This window comes from Drosophila montana, unplaced genomic scaffold (assembly GCF_035044405.1).
Source record: "Drosophila montana isolate Dmon_TW-CO22-7 unplaced genomic scaffold, ASM3504440v1 contig_1505_1, whole genome shotgun sequence".
Lineage (NCBI taxonomy): Eukaryota > Metazoa > Arthropoda > Insecta > Diptera > Drosophilidae > Drosophila > Drosophila montana.
The window spans coordinates 3,757,775-3,781,940 of NW_026996452.1; the positions used below are offsets into that span (position 1 = coordinate 3,757,775).

At 36.5% G+C, this 24,166-nt stretch overlaps 2 protein-coding genes across 10 annotated transcripts in view; one reads left to right on the forward strand and one right to left on the reverse strand.

The window, feature by feature from the left end:
- The first annotated feature begins 13 nt into the window (after nucleotides 1–13).
- ymp (yellow-emperor) lies at nucleotides 14–19,555 on the forward strand. 3 transcript variants are annotated; one of them, XM_064692983.1, is made up of 6 exons: nucleotides 21–221; nucleotides 284–332; nucleotides 398–468; nucleotides 18,532–18,690; nucleotides 18,765–18,843; nucleotides 19,249–19,555. In XM_064692983.1, the coding sequence occupies exons 1-6, from the start codon at nucleotides 159–161 to the stop codon at nucleotides 19,293–19,295; spliced, it is 468 nt and encodes a 155-aa protein (XP_064549053.1). In that variant the 5' UTR covers nucleotides 21–158; the 3' UTR covers nucleotides 19,296–19,555. The 3 variants fall into 3 exon arrangements, with proteins under 3 accessions (XP_064549062.1, XP_064549053.1, XP_064549042.1); XM_064692972.1 differs by having other exon boundaries at nucleotides 24–221; nucleotides 19,057–19,555; XM_064692992.1 differs by lacking the exons at nucleotides 18,532–18,690; nucleotides 18,765–18,843; nucleotides 19,249–19,555 and adding an exon at nucleotides 7,410–7,466 and having other exon boundaries at nucleotides 14–221.
- msi (musashi) overlaps nucleotides 9,981–24,166 on the reverse strand; it is a 147,063-nt gene continuing 132,877 nt past the window's right edge. For all 7 annotated transcript variants that reach the window (XM_064692924.1, XM_064692916.1, XM_064692912.1 and 4 more), the window contains 3 exons: nucleotides 16,686–17,349; nucleotides 11,272–11,981; nucleotides 9,981–11,160 (listed from right to left, as the gene is read on the reverse strand). In XM_064692924.1, the coding sequence (XP_064548994.1) occupies nucleotides 10,611–11,160; nucleotides 11,272–11,981; nucleotides 16,686–17,349 (1,924 nt within the window). In that variant the 3' untranslated portion in view covers nucleotides 9,981–10,610. The remainder of the gene's footprint in view (nucleotides 11,161–11,271; nucleotides 11,982–16,685; nucleotides 17,350–24,166) is intronic.

The window sequence follows — 24,166 nt, forward strand, 5'->3', positions numbered from 1 at the left end:
GACAGTTACGGATACAACACTTTTCAGAAACACAAATTCAGAAAATTAGTTATTATCCAGTAAGCAGACATTTCGGAACTCCTCTAAAAATTGAAGTGCATGTACCTACAAATTAGCAAAAAGGTTATTAAATTAGTTGAGTAGCAGAATTGTTAAGAATGGCGTATCGCATAGTTTCCGGATGTACTTCAGTGCGTGGAGTCTTGAAGTCAATGCCAAAGGTGCAATATTTCTGGTGAACGAATATTTATTCGATAAAATGTTAAATGTATTCATATTTTAGATAAATGTAAATAAACAGGGTTCAATTCGGCAAAGCTCCATGTTTCCGGGTAAGTTATGTTAAAACTATCGAGATATATGTATGTGTTGGACCTTCAATACGGATCGTTTGTAGAACCACCTGTGCCCTGGTTGGAGAAGCCGAGTGTTGTCTTCTCAAGCGGTGCTTTAAAACATCACTGGGGGGTAAGTCTGAACTAATTTTGTATTATTCGGGTATTAAATATCCGAGATATTCAAGTTTACAAGTTTTTCCGAAAACTTTGAATGTTCTTTTATGTGATATGATTTATGGCCATTATTCTGAATTTTGAACATCTTTCGGAATCAGGATTTTTGAATGCGAATCGAAAGTCCTGGTCTAAAGAGGTATATCATTTCGAAATCGGACAAACAATATACCCGAAATATTCGAGTTTTAATGTTTTTGAAAACTTTAAATGGACATAACTCGACTAAATGAAGTCCTATCGCGGACAGACTGAGCGTTTTGTAATCGTGGAGGTAGTTAGAATTGATTAACGTCATTAGCTTACGATTCCAGGGCCAAGCCCATTTTCGAAAAAAAACGTGATTTTCTGTCATTTTGGGAAATGTTTCATAATCAGGATTTTCGAATGGGAATCGAAGGTTCTGGTCCGTACGAGTCGAAAGAGGTATATCGTTCCGAAATCGGAGGAAAAATACCCGAGATATTTAACTTTTAGGATTTTTCCGAAATCTGTAAATGGACATAACTCGAGTATTTGAAGTCCTATCGCGGACAGATAAGGCGTTTTGTAATCGTGGAGGTCGTTAGAATTGATTGGCGTCAAAAGCTTTCGAATCCAGGACCAAGCCCATTTTCGAAAAAAACGTGATGTAACCAGTGCATTTTTCGTCATTTTGGGAAAAGTTTCAGAACCGGGATTTTTGAATAGGAATCGAAGGTTCTGGTCCGTACGAGTCGAAAGAGTTATATCGTTTCGAAATCGGAGGAAAAATACCCAAGATATTTAACTTTTAGGATTACTCCGAATAATTTAAATGGCCATAACTCGGTGAAATGCGATAAACTATTCCCGGATCTGACCTTCTTTGCCATTGTTATAATCTGCTACATGAATTAAATGCAAATTCCAGCTAAGGTCCTAAGAAATTCTCCGACTCCGTAACTTAGCTGTAGCAATTGCAAGCGGCCTTTAAAAATGGAGAGAAATTAAGAAAATGAGATCTTTTTCGGGATTTTTTTCATATGGCTATGAAATTTGGCTCGAGCAAAGCGAATGGCACCGGCTTGTATTATAAAAATGTAGTTTGATATACAATATTACGACTTCTAACAAATACTTTAAATTGCTGTTCTATACAAATGAGAATTTACACATTTAGATAAGAGTATTATAAAAAGGTTTTTGTGTGCTAGAAAAATGAAAGTCTTGCTAATGTTTTTCTAAGAAATCAAAATCATAAAGCTGTTTCTCTATGCAAAACTAACTAGGCGTAATTTACAAATACGAGTACGAAATTTGATAGAAAACTAAGAAAAAAAAAATATTTACTGTGTGTTACGTAAATCTTGTGTTGAAGCAAATGCAAGATAATAATTTAAGACTACAATAATATATGTATGTATATATATATTTTATGTGAAACATTTATTGAGTTATATATATGCATATATGTATTTGTGTATATATATATTATATTAATTATTCATATAATTACTATTACGCTGTGACAATAAGATGAGTTTTTGGGTTTTTGTGTTTATTTAAATGTATTTCTTGTACGTAACTAAATGCCAAATTGTGTATGTCTGTGTGTGTGTGTGTGTGTGTGGGTGTGTGTGTGCATACTAATTAGGCGCTAATCAACACTATTTCTAAATATACTTTATATATGTATATGTTTATATTTGGTATTAATTAATATGTGTTTATTGCATAAGAAGCTAAAAGTTAAACAACTTTGGAAACAGCATTTAAAGAAGTTCTGTACTTAATATTCAGTAATTATTATATAACAGTTTGCGCATTTTTTACTGCATATCTATAGAATATATAATTATTTATTGTAATTTTTGGTTTAGTACAACTTGCAACACAAACTACGTTCGTATATTTTCAATGCTTTCTTTTTTTCTTCTTTTTTTTTTCAAAGAAACTAAAATTTGTATGCTTCACGTCAATGTATGTGTGTTTGTATACAGCAGGCAGCACATAGTTTTATCATGTGCTGGCGTTAGCATTAAATTGGTTCATTATTCAACACTGCACTTAAAATCTAATATTAGCTTTTGTTGGGAATTTCTGTTACCTCCTCTCGTATGCTTCTCGAAAGCTTCTGAAAACTCACGCATACGTTCTTTTAAAATATATGTATGTAAATAAGTGCGTAGGCATATATGTATGTATGTATGTTATGTTTGTCAGTATCAAAGTTATTACTATATGCATATTGCTTATACGTTTTATCTGTGTTTCGTTCTTGATGCTGAGGTGTACTCCAAAACGTGTATTGTCCACATATGTTGTTGCTTTTATAACTTGTTTAAAGCAAAGACTTCTTCGCGTCTTTAGCGATATATCATGATATATATATCATGATATCAAAATCCAGTAACAGTTTCTTACTTTGAACCAGTTTTGCTAGCGACATGCACTTTGCGCTTTGGTATTGTAGAGAGTGTTCGAGAGTGTGTTGAGAGGTTTCTGTTTAGTTATATACAAATTAAAGTAAATCTAAACAAATATTACAGTATTACTTTCAAAAATAAACCCAAAAGATACTAAAAAGAATTACAGAGAGCAGAAATTTAAAGAAAATGTAAAATGTAACGCTTTGAGCTACGAAAAGAGTTAAGAAGTTACTTGAAAGATATAGTATGTATGTAGAATTGGATGTGGCAATCATTTGAAGTACAATAATACATGACGAGAAACGAGCGTACATTATACGTAGGGTACACTGTATTCTACAAAGTCTAATATGACGGTGGTTTCTAATTCAACTATCAGCTAATTAATTAACTATTTTAATGGTAATAATAATTATTATTATGCCGTTAATAATCTAGGCTTACGTTCTACACACTTCTTGAGTTTATAAGTATATACCATATATTCGTATATATACATATATATATGTATGTAGATAGATTGTTTATTGTGTGCATTGTACAGCAACAAAATGCGTGCAGACTAATTACGACAAATTACATTAATTACTTGATTTATTTTATAGAAATATTTCTTTCGTTTTTCCTTTTTTTTTTTTTTTTGTCTTCTTTTAAATCAAATGCAAATTTTGTTTATTTTTGAATTTTCTTTGTGTTACACATTTTTTATTTATTTCGTTTTCGAAAAATTGAGATTTTTGTTTTTCAGCATTATATTTTGAGGGTTGTTCCGTTTTTTGTTTTTTGTTGTAGCTAAGAGTAAATACAGAGTTGACAATTTCCATTTTGTATATATAGAAAGAGTTATATATGGGTTGTCTAAACATTCGCTACAAGTATAGAGCGACATACAGAGAGCGACAGGATCTTTTCCTTTTGTGTGTTTGTATATAGATTTATCCTGTCTTACGCTATATATAATAAATAAATAATAATAATTGTTTAAACATTACCAAATTTCATATATGTTGGCTGCAAATTGTTACATATAATAAAGATGTATGTATGACAGCATATGCCACATATATCGAGCATATATTTTCATAGATGTATTTGTCGAAAACTAAGGTCAATTCAACTGGTTTCTATATAAGTACTTATACATGGGTTGCTTATGGCCTAGAAGATATACGTGACAACTTAGCACTAGAACTTGAATTCTTTATTTTGTATTTGTTTTTCATCTATCCTTTTATTAATATAATGCACTTGCTTATCGTTTATTAGTTTTAGGTTCATTTTGAAAAACAAATGTACAACAGTTAGTAAGTTGTTCTTCTGCTTCATAATTCTTTGCCTTGAATTAATCAGAGGATTGTAAACCATATACCAAATTATATTTCATTTCAACTATGGTCAAACTATGGTTCAAAGGTTCAAAATATGGTAGCTTGTCAACAAAGTTTAATCCAACACGTTTTTGTTTACTTTATTATTTTTACTTTTAAATATTCATTTCAAATTCCTCGTTGCAAAAATTGTACTGATAATTATTACATCTAACAAGTTCTTCAAATAAGTATGTAAATACCATCAGCTGTAGCTCTCAATCTCTCTTATATAGTTTCATTAGCTCGTTTTCAAGATTAAAGTAAAGCCCAAATAGTTACAGGATTGAAAAACACTAAAAAACAAAAATATATATACTATATAGTGAGGCAAAAAACTGAACGTGGCCAAACTACTTTCAAATGAAAACTTGTCTGAATTGGGGTTTTTTTGCTGTTGCAAGTTCTTTTTGTCATGTCAATTAGTTACTGGAAGACGAGTCTAAGTTATATGTGTGTATATATCAATTTTTTCGTGTTTTTGGTTTTTCTTTTTTTTTTTAACAATTAAGAAGAATTTGTTGTGGCTTTACTCACCTTTTAGTCGGGGCATACTACTTAGTTCGTAGCGCCCATGCAAAAAGAAATCCTCTGCTGATTGAATATCATTTTTTTTGAAATACATTAAAATTGAACTTGGTGTTGAATTCGTTTGTTTCGTCGCATTTATGGGCAATAGTACCGCGTTATGTTTGTCTCCTACAACTGCCTAAAATATAGCTCAATAAATTGATATGTGACGAGCTGTTAAAAGTTGTACGTGTTCCTTGTTCAATTAAGAAAACGTTTTTCCCTTTGGTTTTTTTTTTGTCTTTAAATATACATTTTGAAATTTTTTTTTTTTTTTTTTTTTAGATTTTAGGTATATTCATTTTGCTTAACACTTACATTTACTTTGCTTTATATAGTTCTTATATTATTTTGTCTTTGATTTTGTGTTACTTTTTGAAATAAGCATAAATCGAGCTTTAAATATAATAGATATATTTTTTTTTTTGTATATATAGCAATTGATAAATAAATAGCATTTGTCATTCACACAGATGTGAATGGTATATAAGAGCTAATATGCTCGGCTGCATTGCTTTTAAATCATTCAACACGTTTAAGACTTAAATCTTAAGCTTAAAACTAAATTTATTTGCATGCCATTTTTGCAATATGTTAAATTTGAATGTTTTTATTTTTCGATTATCTTTAATAATTGTTAAATAATAGTTGCATTTTATATTTTCCCACGAAAATAATTGCTTTTATGCTTTATTGTTTACGTTTACGTTTTTCTTTAGTTTGTGTTTATAAATTTTCGTTTTCTTGTTTATACTTACTTAATTCTGTTAGAGTAGATAGAGTATTGATTTGTGGCTATGCACATCAATTGACTAGCTTGAATTTGTTGTTGTGTGTGTGTGTTTGCGTGTGTGTGTGTGTGTGTGTGTATATAGTTTATTAACAAATTATAACAAGGCAAAAAACAATGCACAAGAAGCCAAAAAAAAAAAAATGTCCAAATAAATTCTAGAGTCGTCAGATTTGTAACTAAATTTGCTCAATTTGGGTATTCTATAGTACATATATATTATTTAAATCACCCGATTTCTGATCGAATTTCGCTAAGATATTTTTGGTTGGTCCTCGGTCCTCATTAGTCACTCGAAAACAACTACGTTTGGGTTTCTATACACAATCTGCACTAAAGCATATCAAAAATCGAACGACTTTCGTTTCCATTAAAGAGATTCTTCCACTTCAACGAAAACAAGACACTTGCCTATCTATACGAAAGAGTATTTAGTTTTTTTGTGTGTACAATTTTTACTGCCGTAACACTGCTTCAAAGTGATATGCGTTTTGTTAGCCTCAGAACAACAGTTCAGCCTAGGGTTATGAAATGTTTTCATGTATCTCCATTTTGAAGTACCGCTCAGTAAGTATTTTGCCACATTTTGAGACGCTGTCTTATATATATAATAGATATACACATATAATATATTTAAAGGTATGCCTTTTGGTTTTTGTTTTTGTTTTTGTTTTTGTTTTTGTTTCTCTAATTGAATATATCACGGTCTTGCTAAATATCGCTGTATGCATGTAAATATCTATAAAGTTGTCACTCGACTTTAGTTCTATATATGTATGTATGTATATGCGCTTCTTCTTGTTGTATACCGAGTATATTGAGAGAACATATCAACATTATCCAACTAGACAATATATATATATGTATATATAGTACAATAGCTAAAATCCGATTGACTATCGTTAAGAGTTCTGTTGTTTTTTTGTTTTTTTTTTTAGGTAATTTGGTTTACGAATACTGACACTTGAATGCTCTGAAACACAGTTGATCTTATTGTCATATGATGTATGCATGTATATGTATGTATATATAATGCCATCTAAATGGGGGAATTTTGTTTGTTTTTGTAGTATATATACTGTGAGAAGATGATATGGATTGCAAATTGGTTCACTTGCATTCTCGTTAAGTTTTGTATATATATTTATATATAGAGTATATAGTTTATATATAGAATTATACGCAATTGACTACTTGAACATGTTCCATCATGCTTTATTTATATATATAGGTATATATATATAAATATGTATGTTCTATATAGCTAAAAATGTACGTAGTACTATATAAGTTCAACCTACAAGTACGAAAAAAAGACAACTAATTTATAGTAGTATATATGTGTGTGTGTGTGTGAGTGTATGTATGTATTTATGTGGTCATATATTACAGCAATTTGGTCGCATAAACGACGATATTTTTGTTCATATTTGGTTCATATTATTGATGAGATTGAAAATTGAAAATTGTCGCTACCACAAAATGAATAACAGATGATATTTAATTCAAAAACTGAACAATTCAACTATTTAACTATGGTTGTTTGCTTTTTGTTTTTGTATTGGGTTTGTTTTTTTTTTCTATAAAAAATTATATGTATATGTATATATTTACTGATATATATAAAGAGCGCTATATATGTTGTGTTACTAAGTATATATATCAAAATTCGCAAGCTACTACTTGGGATTACATATTTCTTTTAATATCAAAATATTTCATTTTTGGTTTTTTTTTTTATTTTTTTTGAAGAAATTATTCGAATTGAGTTATTTTTCAGACTGTTGCTACCAAGCACAAAACTCATTTTTGGCGATTTTGATCACTTTGAATGTTGGAACTATTCGACTGTTAAGAACGTTGAAAATGTTTTGGAAGCATACAATTCGCTAAATGTATGAAGACGACATGTAGATATATGTAGGTAGAGTATATAAAAATGAAAGTTAGTAAAAACGAGTTGAAAGCATTTCCAATCAAAATTCGACTACGAAATACGTGTGCAAGGGCTGAAATATCTTCGATCTTATAAGAGCATATAATTAACTAAGTCTAAAGCATTTTTTGACTTCTTGCGCTAAAAATAAACCGAAGTAATTGGACGAAAAATGCAATCATACAAATATTTAATATTTATTCAAATTATATATGTATAATAAATAAATGGTATATATATTTATATTTATATATAGATATAACAATGAGTTCTTGTTTAAAAAAATAAGTATGTTAGTTCGTTTATGCAAAGTGTAGGCCATGGCTAAGCATACGAATTGTCAGGGCTACAACTTAAACTGTATTTAAATGCTGAGATCTAGGCAATATTTCTTTGTATTTTTGGTTTTTCGTGGATTTATTGGGTTCGTTTTCAAAAAAAATATGATTGATAAGTACTTGTTTTGAATGGCACCAAATAGCTTTTTTTTTTGTTTGGAATGTGTGTTAAGTTCTTAAGCATAAATAATAAATAAATAAATTAAGGGGAATATGTTACTAAATTAGTTGTGTCAATTCTCTGTGTATATATGTGTGTGTGTGTGTGTACTACTTAAATGCAGCATTACGAGTCTTAAATTCAGCCCAGCAAAATGGTGTATACAAATTATCTTTGGTATAAGAAATATGAGACGACACATGGGTTGGGGGAAAGGCGAGAGTTTCTTGAGATGCTGTACAAAGACAAATACTGGGTAAACTAAATAAAATAAAATCAAATATATAAATGCCCAATATATATATATACATACTCACCTCTAAAATGCAGACACATAGATATATTTAAGTACAAAAAAAGAAACAAGAACACAAAATAATATAAATAATCTCCCCACCTGGTGTCGCAAGATCTACACACAATGTTGATATAGGTTGAGAAGGGTAGAAGGGAGAAGAGCACAACATTTACGAAAGTTCAACAAAATATCAATATCAGTAAAAAATTAAATAAATATATATAAATTGATCAAATATATACACAATCTAGTTAATAATCATAATAAAACAACACAAATTCTCTCTTCTTTTCTTTCTTGCTTGTTTCATTAGCAACGCTTTTTGTTTTTGTTGTTGTAAACCAGTTTTATTAAACACAAAAATTACTTCAAAATGTTTTTCTTTTATAATTATGTTGGTGTGTGTGTGTGTGTGTGTGAGTGTAGTGTGTACACATACATATAAACTATATATACATACGCAAATAATTACTTTCAAATGATAACTAAGTAAATTAATTAATTAAAACTAAAGTTGAAACATGCAAGCGAATCAAATGTTTTAATTAATGTTTATAGAGTACACAACGGCACGCTGCCTGTTTTTTGTTTTTTTTTTATAACTATTTTATAATGAAGTGTTTGTGTGGCATAATGTAGTGTAGTGTAGTGTAGTGTAGTGTAGTGTATTTTCTCTTTAATGCAAAACTCAAATGCAAATGCTACAGCTAAACAATTACAAATTATAACTAAGAGAAGGGTTTTCTTTTGTTGTTGTTGTTGTTGTTGTTTTCATTAATACAATAACTACTTGTTTAAAGTTTAAACTATTTGTTAAGTAATGCGCATGAGTAGAAAAAATTTCAAAAATAATATTAAGTTAAAGCAAATTACAAACAAAAAAAATAAAAATAAAATAAAGTGAAATGTAAGAGTTTGGTAAAAATGTTGAGAAACTGGATTCGAGCACAAAATATGATTTAGAACAAATATTTAGTGAACAGTCGCTTAAGTCTGAAATATTGGTAGCGTTTTTTCCAGGCTTAGTACGCTGCTTGAGCATTTTGTTGGGTCTTAAATACATTTATATGGGCAGAAAAAAGCGATCTAAATATTTTTGGGGCGTGTAGATATTATAAGAGAATGTATGACATAATACATGTAAGGGATATATAGAGTACAACAAAGTTGAGGAGGAAAATGCAGCTTTTTAACAGTTTTATTCTGAAGTACAAAAGTAGAGTGTGTCACAAGTGTGTGTGTGTGTGAGTGAGTGCGTGTGTGTGTGGGGTTTTGGTGTGTGTGATGTTTGTTAGGTTCTCTTGTCTCTGTCTCTGTCTCTGTCTAACTGCTATGCTGGGTGAATTAAATTCGAGCTCAAAAAACTAAATAACTAAATTATGTTGTGTAGTTTAATGCATGTTAATATTTTTCTTTTCTCGTTTTGTTTTTGCTTTCTTTCAGTTTGATTTTAGTTTTATGTGTTTATAGTTATTTAAATGTTTAATATTTATTATACAATTATATATATATATATATTTTTGTTTGTTTGTTTTTATATTTTATAATACGAGGCTTGAGCAAAATGTTTGTTAGTTCGTTTTTCGTTACTCGCTTTTCCTTTGCTTTGTTCAGTGAGCTTTTCTTTTATATATATATATAATTTAGTTGATGCTTTTATAGAATAGTTTTTATATTTTTTTTTACGTTTTAGTTATATTTAGTTTTATGCACTAAAAATTATATAAACTGCTACAAATAAACGCAATCACAATCGGTGGTTTTTTTAAATTGTTTTTTTTTTTTAATGTGTTTTTTTTTTCGTAATTTTTGGTTTAATGTTTTTTCATTAATTTTTTATAAACTTCTTGTTTTTCTTTTTATTTGCTCTGCTTAGTCGCAGCTTTGCCTCGCGGGCTGCTCTTGTTGTTGTTATATTGCTTATCATGTTTATTGTTATTATTATAGAACGCGTTGGGGCGTGGCTAGAGCCTTAAATATAATACTTAATATGCTGTGAATTATGTGTGTGGGCGTGTGTGTGTGTATAGGAGGGTGTGTGTGTGTGGCACTAAGAACTAAGTTAAACCAAGTCAAACCAAGGTTAACCAAATTTTGTGGTGTCATGAGATTTGTGTAAGTGTGTGTGAGAGAGAGTATGTGTGTGTGTGTGTGTATAATTGTATGCAAATTACAAAGAAAGTTAAAAAGAGATAGATAGATAGATAGTGTCAGGGGGGTGGGGGTGGGTGGTTAGCGGCAAGCACTGCTTAGACATACATGCCCATGCCATACATGCTGCTCCAGTCGACACCCTGGAAACTGGACATGTCCACATTGGCCAGCGCATAATTGGGATAGCCGGCAGCCGGATTGCCAGCTGCTGCTGCAGCGGCGGCAGCTGCTGCATTCAATGGATTGCCGGCGACGAGTGCCGCCTGTTGGGCGGCGGCCAGCGAATGGGCATTGGCGCCCGCCCCATTTGCCGCATTGGCAGCCAAAGCGGCGGCGGCGGCCGCCGAATGGGCCTGTGAGGCAGCATTGTTGGTGGCAGCGGCTGCAACGGCGGCAGCGTGATGTTGCTGCTGCTGTTGTTGCTGCTGCTGCTGCTGCTGTTGTTGCTGATGCTGCTGATGATGATGATGATGCTGCTGATGCAGACCGGCGGCAGCGGCGGCGGCGGCAGCGGCATGTGCATGCGCCGCATTATGCGACTGCTGCTGCTGATGGGCGGCCACGGCGGCGTTCTGTGCCTGATGTGCCTGCATCAATGCGGCATTGGCAGTGGCGGCGCTGGCGGGTATGGTGTACGGTGCATATCTAAAGAGAGGGAGAGAGAGAGAGAGAGGGGGGGGGGGCAGAGATCAAGAGAGGAGGGGAGTGTATTTAGTAATGTGATTAAATGCAATTGCTTCCAATTCCGTTGCTCACCTGACGCCGTGCAGCGCTGTCTGCGGATATGAGGCAAGCAGCTTGCCAAAGTTGCTCTGATTAGCGGCCATTGTGGCAGCGGCGGCTGCGTTTTGTACTTGAAACGGATTCTGTGATATGAGCGCCGCCTGCGCCTGTGCGGCTGCTGCAGCCGCTGGCGATTGCAGCAGCTGTGTTGGTGTCTGCAGCATGGCCAATGGATTCATGGAGGCAACGCCAGCGCCTCGTGCACCCAATAGCTGACCCGGTGCCGTTGGCAGCTGTACGCCGAGGGTGCCCAGCATGATGCGCTTCTGTAGCAGCTGGGCGGCGGGTGTGACAGCCTCTTTGGGTTGCGCCTTCTTGCATTCGACCTTCTTGTTCTTGATGGTATGGAAATGTATCTCACAGACGCGATCCACAACATCCTCGTTCTCGAAGGTGACAAAACCAAAGCCGCGATGGCGTTTCGTTTGCTGATCCATTAGCATGACCGTTTCCTCGACGGCGCCAAATTGACTGAAGTAGGCTTTCACCTCTTCGGCGGAGGTGTCCTGTGAGACGCCGCCCACAAATATCTTTTTGGTCTTATTGGCCTGGCGTGGTCGATTCTTGGGCGTGGCATGTTTGGGATCGATCTTCTTGCCGTCCAGTGTGTGTATGGGTACCTTCAGCACCTTGTCCACGGTGCAGGGTTCTTGGAATGTGATGAAGCCAAAGCCGCGACTGCGCTGTAAGTTGTGACGTGACACAAGAGAGAGAGAGGGAGAGAGCGAGCGAGCGAGCGAGCGAGAGAGAGGGAGAAACACAAAAGAGAGACAGAGTTTAGTAAATGTTAGTCCAAAGATTCGATGCGCTTCAAATTTGGAGGTTAGAGGCGGCAATTACGAAATACGTATATAATTATATTGTATATATGTTATATATATGTATGTATATATGCATATATAAATCTAAATTTGCAAAGTGATCAGCTAATTGCAAGTTAATTATTTGTAAAGGTCCTACGTAACGTTAGCAAAAGTTTAACAAAGTTAAAAATCAATTCATCAACAGTTCGAAAACAGTTGATGCCACCGATTAAAAAACTCAACCAAAAAATAAATATTAAATGTTTAAACTCAAATTAAAATACTTTTTCCAAATTAATTAACCGATTGTATATATAGTTTGCATGTTTATCAGAGATTTGCATTGAGTACATTTTGCGTACTATTCGAGCAGTACTCGAAGTTGTTCGACTACTCATACGCAAAAATACTCGTATGTATGTTTGCGTGTGAGTACTACGCATACTCTTCTAGGCAGACTACGCAAAAGTACTCGTTACACTTCTCCAATGTCCCAACGTGGGCATAGCCTCTTGTTACACTTTTTGTATTGAAAAATCACGACAACAAATCAGTAACAACAAGTTTGTCGGAGGTAAAACACACATTTAAATTACGTAAAATTATGCTCAACTATTTACTAAAACTTGGACTAAATACTTTTCAGATTTGAACAATAGAATTATTCAAGTTTTCCATCAATGTCAAGCCCGCTCTAAGTATATACACAAATATATATATATCGAATATAAACATAATTATTTTTTCTTTTTTTTTTTTCGACCTCTTCACTTTTCCAAATAATATTTAACAATAATACAAAGATACATATGAGGCTTTATATATAGCTATATAACTATATATATAGCGTGTGATAGTAAGTTCTTATATGCAGCATATAGATAGACAGTTAGATAGAGAGAAGAAAGAGTGTAAAAAACGGATCAAACGCTTTTACTAGGCCAGTACGAATATCGAGAGGATACTTATGTGATGAATCATTATAGATACTTCCTAAGTACGATATTAACGAATAGCTTTTGGGCTTATCCCATACAATTGCTGGTTAGTTTACAAAGAAACATACGTTCTTAATATTAATATTATCATTACTATATATATTATTTTCTTTACAAAACATGAGTTGGATGTGTAAATAAGTTGCTTATATCTACGTTTTTATCTTCTTTACAATCTGGTACAAATACATATATATTTTACAACAATTGACTTAAGCCTAAGGCGATTTTTTTTTATAACCCTGCAGAGCTTTATCTATAGCAGCTGAAAAATAGCCAAGTCTATATATTCTAAAACTCTATAGTCGAGCTTTTGCATAATATATGTATTCTATTCATCTTAAATCATGAATATAGTTCTTTGCTTCTGGCAAAATTTATCTACAACTAATTGGTAGGGTTATATGACAGAAATCTACACCTAAATAAAGTAATAAGTATATCTGGAAGGGCATATTTACCTCGGCGTGCCGAAGTTGTTTATTTTTGTACAAATTTTCGAAATGATAACTACTTATGATATATGTATGTACATATGTAGTACGTCCCGCACAACAAGGCCTGCTAAGAAGGCCGACAAATTGTTGATGTAGCTCAAATAAATTAATCTATATCACATAATGCTCTACGCGTGTTCATAATAGTATAAATATTTTTAACATTAAAAGGTCTTTTACCATTAAAAGGTACGATTTAAAGGCTGACGAGTTCTTAAGGTGATTTTAAGAAAACAAACATCTATGTATGTACTATATATAAAATGGGATTTTAAACTCGGGGCAGTAATATTTCAAACTCTGATTAATTACAAAATAAATTGACCTACTAAAGTTAAATTCTTTTGTCATTTCTTGTAGCTGCACTTAAAAATAAAAAAATAAAAAGTTAACTAAATTATAAATTAGTTTTGGTGTATATAAAGTATTTGTATGGCTGAGTATATAAACTACAGAACTAACGCAGGAAATAGTTAAGAGATATATGCCAAGAAATAAATAAAGCAAAAATTAAACACAAATAAAGACTAAACTTAGTCGTACTCAATACTGGTATAAAACTAGGCTAGAGCTAGGTTCCTTTACAGATTGTGTGATATGTGTAGTAGAAAACCAGGCTGTATCACATCTTACTGCTAGAGGGGAGTTTCGAAATTTGTTTTCATTATAATGTATTTAAGGGGTATTATAAAAATATTACTGCAGCTAGATTTCTTCTATATCTAGTATGTAAAATACTCATAGTTCGAAGGCGGTTCTTTTTTAGTCGCTTTCTTATCGAATATATATATGTATATAGTAAGTAGTTGTTTTTTGTAAGTATGCGTTTGGGATATGCTGCTTTTTTTTTTTTTTTTTTGGGTGAGAAACTCTAAGAATAACCAAGTACACAACACGAGTACGAGTACGAGTACGAGTACGAGTACATTTAATTAGATTACGGTTATACTATAATTATGTTTCAATATTATAATATTAAGTTTTGCTCAGAGTTATACGAGAGATACGAGAGAAAGAGAGAGAGAGAGAGAGAGAGAGTACGATGCGCCAGCTGAATATTACGCTAAACGTGTTTTTTATACAGTTAAATAATTATTTTTTTTTGGGCGTTTTTTTTTTTTAATTTTTGTATTTTTGGGATTGTTTTGAGCATGTACCTAAGACATCGTTAACGAGATTTGATCTGCGCTTCCTCTTATTTGGTGCGGGGTGGGGGGAAATGATGCCTCCGGCGCAACAACTGCGCACGCGTCAAAGTTCCAGTTCCGAATTTTCGGTTCGCCAGTTGCTGCTGGTTCTCTCCACAATTCGTTCACTTTTCAAGTATATATATATGTATATATGTTTTTTTGTTCATTTGAATTATATATATGTTTATATTTTAGGTACATATTTCTTATGCTTTTCATATAGTCGACTACAAATGTATGTATACGCTAGCTAAGACTTTTGTTCCTATGCTTAAAAACTAGTTGTACTTGGATGTTGGTTCACCTATAAGCAGGACACATCACACACACACACACACATCACACACACACACACACACACACACACACAAGGACGGTGTGTGCGAGTGACAGAGCAGTTGGTAAACCAGTTTTCTTTTATTTTTTTTTTGTTGCTGTTTTGTTTCTTGGAGCACAACAAAAGGTGTACGTTATGTTTGTGTGTGTGTGCGTGTGTGTGTGTGTCTGTAGTTTTTGTAAAGTATATAAAAGGGCACATTGTTTATTTGCGTTTCTCTCGACTATCTGCTGCAAGGACAACCCCCGTTAGGATCGGCTGCTTTTGCGAATAAACAGTTCCAGTTCCAGTTCGAGTTCGAGTCCGAGTTCGAGCTGCCCTCCAAGTTGTTGCCGCAATTGCGCAATTGCGCGCACCAGGCCAAACAACCCTTAGGCTACAAGGTATGGCTCACGTTGCCATTGTCCTGTGCCACAATCATAAAAAAGGGGGCATAAACAGCTGCGCGCACAGGACTCGTAAACGGCAGCTGCTATTTTTAATGGCCTAACAAAGCGCGAGCGCGCGCTCTGTCCGTTGCAACTGGCAGGCACAACAACAACAATAACAACAACAACAGTATTTGTGTGTGTATATATGCATGTCTTTGAGTTAATTGTGCGCTTATCAAGCGGACAAATTGCTTAATACGCACGCTAAAAATACAATTTCCGCCGAGGCTGTGCTTCTTATGCCAGGATGCGACTGTGAAAACTGCTTAAACTGTTTTAAGCTAAGCTTGGCTTGGGCCTTGTTGCGATAATGTTCTGTGCAGTTACAGTAGTGTCCAGCAAATTGGAGCCACTTAATTATTAGGGCCCAGTAAGTCAGAACATAATTCTAGAATATTCTGTCAAATGAATTTTGCACCTAGTGTAAAAACTGATAACTCAAATTATTGCCTTCATTATCTTTACTAATTGTTTTATTTGAAGTACTCAACGTTATATACTTAACGGAAGACTAGTCCGTTTATTTAAAGATTCTAGTGTGAAACCTGATTTTGCGATATAATATGCCCTGATGTGTTGTTGTCTCTTCTTTCTTGTTGCCTGGTGGTCGTATTTTGTGTCTTTTGTTTGGCACGTAGCGAAAAACTGTAATTCTAAACCAGACAGAAACCAATAAATAATGTGAAAGATGCAAAAATAAAGAGACTGGGGAAGGGGAAGACCACAGACAAAGGGCCCAAGAAAGAGACGCGACTGTAGTAAATCACACATTATCATTGTTGTAGTTGTTGTTCTGCTGCTGCATACGGCCGAGCAGCTGCAGCTGCGCGCAGTGACACGCCGAAAAACAAGGTGAGAAAAGGAGATAGGAGCGGGAGAGCGTGAGAGCGCACGCGGACAAACGAAACGGAACGGCGCGTAGCTGTAAAATCTGGCAAATCTGCACAGAGAGCAAACCAAGAAACGCAAACAAACAACAGAAATGAAAAAATTAGAAGTTAAAACCCCCAAAGAGAGCGAAAGAGAGAGATAGAGAGAGAGAGAGAGACGGAGAGAGGTAGAAATTGAAATAGCAAAATTGCCATATACATAGTCGGCTAAAATATTAGGCATAGACTACATGTGGCTTACCTGAGTGACCGGATCCTTCATAATGAGCACATCTGTAACGGTGCCAAACATGTTGAAATATTCCTTTAGCTTCTCTGAGGATGTCTGCCAGCTGAGGCCGCCGACAAAAAGTTTGCCGGGTGCTGGATCTGAGAGGCTGCCACCGCTATTGCTGGGCGTGGAGCGGCCCGAGGAGCTGCTCTTGATGCTCAAATTGGCACCGCTGCCATTTTGTGCAGCGGCTCCATTCACATTATCCACCTTCAGAAGCGCCAAGGCGGCCTGTTGAGCCGCCTGTTGTTGTTGTTGTTGTTGCTGTTGTTGCTGCTGCTGTTGTGCAGTCGCCTGCTGTTGGCTGCCATTGGTCTGTGCATTGGCCTGATCCTGTCCAGCTGTGGGCTGCTGTTGGGCCTGCCCGACGGCTGCGGCGGCGGCGGCAGCGGCAGCGCTTTGTTGCTGTGTTTGCTGCACCTGCACCTGCGCCTGTGCCTGGGCCTGTGCTTGGGCTTGGGCAGCAGCGGCGCTCTTAAGCACCGCGGCTGTGGTCAATGTACCGTTAATGGCAGCCACATTGCTGTTGGCTATGGAGGCGACCAGCGCATTGTGAAGATCGCGATTGTGATGCGGATCAATTAGGCCGGCAGCGGCAGCGGCTGCTGCGGCGGCAGCATTATCAATCGGATTGCTGTGGGCGGTAAAAAAATATTTGTCAGCTGCACTCAACAAATCCTTGTGCGGCGATTGTGACTGCGACTGCGACTGCGGCAAAGGCAAAGGCAGCGGCTGCGGCAACGGCAGCGGCAGCGGCGGCGGCGGCTGATGGTGCATCATGGTAGCGCCCTCCTTAAGAGCGTGCATTTCCTGCTTGAGCTGAATTTTGAAGGCCGTTTAAGCGTGCAGCGCAAGAAACGAAATTTCTCTCTTAATTGCTTTTGCTTTTGATTTATGTATATATTGATTTGTTTTTGCTTTCGCCGTTTTTCTTTGTAATATTTTTGACGTTTCGCGTTTTTTTTCTTCTGTTACGTTTCTCTAACTTGTGTCTGTTTCTTTGGGTTTTTCCCTTTTCGCGTTTTGTTTTTGTTGCCAATGGCAATGGGCGGTGCTTAGCTATACTTTTGCTTAGTTATTTGAATTCAACAAGCACATAAATTAATTCAAATGTCCACACGGCACGAACAGCAAATAAATCCAACGAAAAATTTAAGAGCAGTATAAATAACTATATAATTAAACGTACTATATCGTGTATTTATATATTCTATTATTTTATGCGTTTGCCAATTTTACTAAACGTCTGCGCGGCGCGACTGTAGAATTCTGAATGCGTCGCAGGATGTGTGCGAGAGCTCGAAAATATTTCATTTGTAAGTCAACGAATGAGCGTGCGCAGCGGCATTCGAAAATAAAATACACACACACACACACACACATATACGCACTAGCTAGACCGAAGGAGTGATGAAGAGCGAGAGAGTGAGAGGCAGAGAGCGATGCGGCCGAGAATCTGTCTAAAGCAAAGACAGCTGTCATTTATTGTGCCTGACTGGGGTTGCCCTACACACTGTGCACGCTATTGGAGGGTTGCCAGGTAGGCAGGCAGGACCTCGCTCGTTACGGCGCAGTGTTGCAAAGTTGTCGCACAGGTGTCAGTGTTGATAAGTGTTCGCGCTAAATAAGTTGATTGCCGTTGAGTAGTTTTCAAGTGCTTGAAAGCACTTGAAATAATTTCAAGGGAGATTAACGTCGCTTTTGACAAGATCTTAAATTTAGCAAAAGTCTATTATTGTTTCTTAATCTCTCGTCTATAAGCCCATAACATAATAAATCATATAATAAATATGCCTCTGCCATTCTCCTTTTACAGGCAATACCAATGATAATATTTTGTACACTTGGCTTCACTTGTGAAGTTCTTTATTGCATACGTCAGGCAATGACCCGCGATGATGTGTGGTACACAAAAACCTCAGCTGCATGTGAATTTGTTGAGACACGTCAAGGTTATAAGGTGCCGGTACGCAAGGTAAGTATAACAACAGTATAACTAAATCAGATTTGATTTTTCCTAATGATTGTGTGCGTCGTGCATCTTTGCAGCTGTTCGTTTATAATCAGAAATACGAGAATCCTCCTGGTCTAGTAAATGCTTTGCAAGGTGATGTCAATGGACCACCGTGTAAGTATGAATAGGATCAAAATTTTCAGCGCTTCCGACGGGAAATCCCCACTGCCAGCTGAGGACATAATATTTTATGCTTTCAGCTGGGTTAATTTAGCTTTTATTTAAGTAAGTGGTTCACTTTGTCGACCTGGAGGCGTTGAAAATTGTACATTTAACGAGCATTTTCGATTTAAATTTAATGCATATTTGGAAAATTTGTCCTTCCAGGCGACACTTGTGAGAAAGAAGAGAAAAAGAAGGGAGTTAACGGCAAAGTATTGGCCGCCCATGGAGCTTTGGGCCTTGGCATTTTAGGCATGATGGTAGCTCTTTAGCTATATGCAGAGAAATGAGCGTTATGTGACGACTTCCATTCCCTTAACTAATTAAATAAACATTTTGTGGGTACATCATTTACAGGCGAAGACGAAAACAAAAACAAAAACAAAAAGAAGACCAAGAAATAGTTAATCGTAATCGTAAGCCGTGAATGCAGAATGTTTGAATGGAATGCTACGAGTGACGCATATTTCGGGAAGGAGGGCCTACACGTAATTTTTTAGAGGTGCCAATCCACGCTCGAGAGCACAATGCACACGACTCTTATTCGGGCTTAGATGATGTACTATATTGGATGAAAATTCACTTTGCAATATATATAAAACAATTTTAGAAAAAAATATTTTTTTTTTGACTAGCTTAAAGAAATAAATTCAATTTAATTTTATTTCTTTTGTTTTTATTTAAGTTGCAACAGGATGTGCAAGGTAAATGAAATTCGAAAAGTTCTTTTGGGCACAGAAACCACAAAACAGGAAATGGTCTGCACAAAGCTACTCAAACTGTTGAACAAGCATGGGTTTAAGAAGCGCTGTTAATTAACGCGTCATTGTAAGCAGTGCAACAGTAAGCAGTCGAGACTGCAGCAAAGCAACGACGCTGATGCAAGCAGTGCAAAATGCAGTGCACAATTCAAATTTAAATTCAAACTATTTCAGTTAAGAAATGCTGCGCGCGCAGCGTCTAGATGGGTTACTGCGCGTTACTAGGCTGCGAATTGCTGCTGTACTTGCTGTGCCATCAACTGTCCGGCACTTGCTTCCAATGCAGCTGCGCAGTGCCCACGCACAGCACCCACACACAAAATAGAAACAACACAGCACCAAAATATCCCTCAAATATCTATGGCTAGGACAATTTTCAAATTTGGAATCTACATGCAGAGACGGGGATTTGGTTACGTGTGTGTGTTAATCAGAAACAAATCGAGGCAGCGACGCTGGCAGCGTAGGATAAATGCGTTATGTGCGTTATTGATTTTTAAAGACGCACACACACACACACACATCGAACCGCTAGCCAGGAATAGGAAATAACGCCAAAGGATATTAAATTTATTGAAAAAGATTGCAAAATAATTTGATAAGGCAGCGTCAGGGGCAGCAGCTGCTGCATACAATTTTGGCAAAGTCCTGTGTGTATGTCCTGTCGGTGGTCGGCGGTTATTGAACTCGGGGGATTTTTTTTGACAATGGGCGTGTCGCGCGCCCATTGGCAGACGGTAGGCGTTAGGCGACGCGCACTTCTATGGCCGCTCTGCTACTGACCCAGAAAATGTGTTTGGTATTAAAATATTAATGAATGGGACGCAGGCATTGGGCGGGTGAGGCGGAGCGCAGTCGGGACGACGCCGCAGCATATCAGGTGGCCCTAGGCGGGCACTACAAATGGATTTGTTTCCAGTCTGATGACATCAGCAACGGGCGGCGACAAAAATTCGAATTCGATTAGGCGCACTTACAAGTGCTGCAAGAACCCCACACTCAAACAGACCTCCCCCCCCCCCCAACACCGCCCAGGAAACACACCTAAATAAACATTTTAATTGCGGCAAATAAACAACACGCTGAGCCGCATTAAAATCCTAGCGCACATAAATCATATAGTTCAATAGGGCGCAGAAGAGATGGCAAGCGAAGCGCCGTTTTGAAACTGCATTGAAAATTCGCACGAAAGGCACAGGGAAATTCAGTTAGGCGGAAAACATATTTCCATTTTGCCGGCAAACAAACAAGCAACAAAAACAGCAGCAACAGCAACAGCAGCAGCAGCAGCAGCAAGAACAACAATCATCAGGAAATGGAAATGACAATTTGTTGCCTGCGGGCGCACCACGCTGCGTATGCGTTATATTATCGTACATTCTGTTCAGTTCGGTTATTTATTTATTTTATATGAACAATGTGTCTGTGAAACCGTACAGAACAAAAAAGAAAAATAACGTGCAACAGCTTCATTAAAAGTATTTTGCAATAATGTATTTATGGTAAAAAGCAGTAACAGAAACACTTCGAGAGAGAGAGGGAGATAGAGAAAGAGAGCAATATATATATATATATATATAATATATAGAGAGAGAGAGAGAGAGAGACAGAGAGAGAGAGAGACAAAAGTCGCACGACTTGGCCAGTGGGTTGGCTGATTGTCTATCAGCCATTGTTTGATTATGGCCAAAACTTGGCACAGATTGTGTTGCATTTAAACATAAATTATGAACTTTACTCTGCAATTTATTGAAAGAAATACCAATTAAGATGAGGTAAGAATTTTGTGTAATATTGCGATTAAAAATGGCATCAGTTATTGAGTCAAATGAAAATTAAATTGTTTAGCAATCAAATCCTAATTTATTAATCAAATATAGTTAAAAATATTTACAAAATATTTTAAGAATGTTTTTGAATCAAGACTGCAGCTAAGTATATATTATTATATATTATATAGTATTTTATATTAATGATATACTATATATTATTATATATTATATTTTGAATATTTAATATTAAATATTATATGGATTCAAAAACTCTCTTAAAATATTTATAAATATGTATAACTTTATAAAATAAACTATATAAAACTATCATTTAAGATTTTTTTCAACAACTAACTTCTCGCTTTTCTTTACAATACTCCGATTTTTGTTGGTAAAATGATTAATAAGTTCTCATTATAAAATTAAATAAAATATGAATCCTACACAATGAACCCATATATTTTAATCAGTCAATACTACGGATAAGATCTTTTTTGTGTTTTTTTATTCTAAATCTAATATATCCTTTCGAGTCAAATGCGTCTTAACTCTGTTTGGTATATATAAATTTTTTTCAAATAAACTCCTAAAATCATAATTCTATCGTCCCTAAAGCGTCAATCCATAGCATCAACTAGTTCGATCAGCTTTATTCCGTTTGCTGACAGCTCAAATCTGAATACCGATTATCCTGACACATTACACGCCCACATGGCCTGCCATCAGTTCAGGCCGACAAATTGCAACTGCATTTTAAATGACAACAAAGCTGGCGCCCAACAACAACAACAACAACAACAATAACCACAACCTCTGCATACTTGAAATGCCTGCAAACAAATTGCTGGCATCTGCTGCCGCACGTGAGCGCCTCTCTCTCACCTGCCCACGCCTCTCCCCAGGCCGCTTTCAATGCCTCCTATTAGTGCCCCTCCCCCCTCTCCTGCTCACATTTCCAATCATAATCGCCATACCGAAGCGCAATCGTTGGCCACAATGCGCATTTAAACAGGCAAAAATGCGGCGCTAAAATTTATGTAGATACAAAACTGCAAGGAAGGGAACTGCAGAGCTAGGCAGAGGGAGCAGAGGGGGGTTGGTTGGCTGTGGGGGTGGCTGCACATTTTCATTGAGTAAAATTTCCAGCAATATGAAGTCTGCTTAAGGGTGCAGCGGGGGTAGCAGCAGCACTCTCAACTTTAGGCAGCATATGGAACAACTTTATTGTTTATACATTTGATTTTTATGCTGGATTCGAGCGGAAGGAAGGGGAGGGTTGAGGCTGGAGCGGGGGTTGCTGGCTGGCTGGCTGGCACTTGCAGCGCTTGCAAAGTGCACGTCGAACAACAACGCATAAATTCAAGTGAAACAACAACGACAACAACGAAGTCGCTTGGAAAATGTCTATATATCATGTAGTACAAAAAGAGAGGGCTTTTGTTTGAGGGCGGCCGGGATGTGTGTGTGTACGTGTGTGTGTGCGTGTGTGTGTGTGAGGTGGGGTGGGATGTTATATGCGGCCTGGAAATGACAAAACGTTACCATAAAACTGGAAAACCAACCCCCAGCACATAAGATACACAGCGAGAAAATCGGCTATGCACAAATTCACAAGTAAAAAGAGAAAGGGAGAGAGAGCGAGAGAGAGAGAGCCCGCGTAAGCTTAGCCTGGCCTGGCTGGCGACTCAAACTACCCCTGTCGTCATCAACAACAACAACAACAACGATTACAACAATAACGTTAGCTCTGTTGGGGGAGAGTTTTTCGCAATTGGAATGCGCGCGCAACCCTCGAAAAATGTTGGTGCGTGGTGACGACAGCAACGTCGGCGTCGGCCGCTTCCTTTGGCTGCCTTTCAGTCAACTTTGGGTTTTCGTACGTGCAATTTCTCGCCCGGCTCGATGACGGACCGTTGTTTCTGCCTGTCCAATATATGTTAAATGCCAAATACCAAAAATAATATATACATATACATATATATATGGCAAAGGAAATTAAAAAAACTCGCCAAGCCCTTGGATAGCTGTGAACTAGTGTTAAAAGAAGAATAGGCGCAATTTTAACTGCATAATATATCTGATATATATATATATATGGTACTTATATGCAGGCGGCATATATGTGTGTCTGATTGGGATATATCGTCGATCGTGGCGCTTGCCAGTGATATTGTCCTGTCACAGCAGTATTGTACGTTAAGCAATTGGTACTGCTGAGCCGGGGCATTAACATTGTTGAGCGTCGTTAGCAACCAGAAAAGCCACAAATCAGAGTTCGACAAGTTCGGGCAAGGGGACATAAAGCAACTCCTCACTCAACTCACCTCAGAGAAATTCAAAACACACACATACTACACGAGCGCATAAATTATGCATGCATGTGTGTGTGTGTGTTTGTGTGTGTGTATGTGTGTATGCGGAAAGACCGGAAAAATCAATTTTCCATTTTTAATTCAAAGCTAAAAGCGACGGCAGCAACTCGACACGCACACGCAAAGCGAGCCAATGTGTATGTGTGTGTGTGTGTGTGGGTATACATGTATGTGTGTGTATTTGATAGCAAGCCTAAAGGATAAGCAGGATGCTGCAAATCAGCAGCTAGGCCTGAGAAACACACACACACACACAGAGACAGGGATAGCAACAGAGAGCAAGCGCTACAATTCGAGAGAGCGAGAGTGAGAGAAAGAGCGAGACTGAGAGAAAGAGCGAGAGAGAGAAAGACAGCGAGAGAGAGCGTGC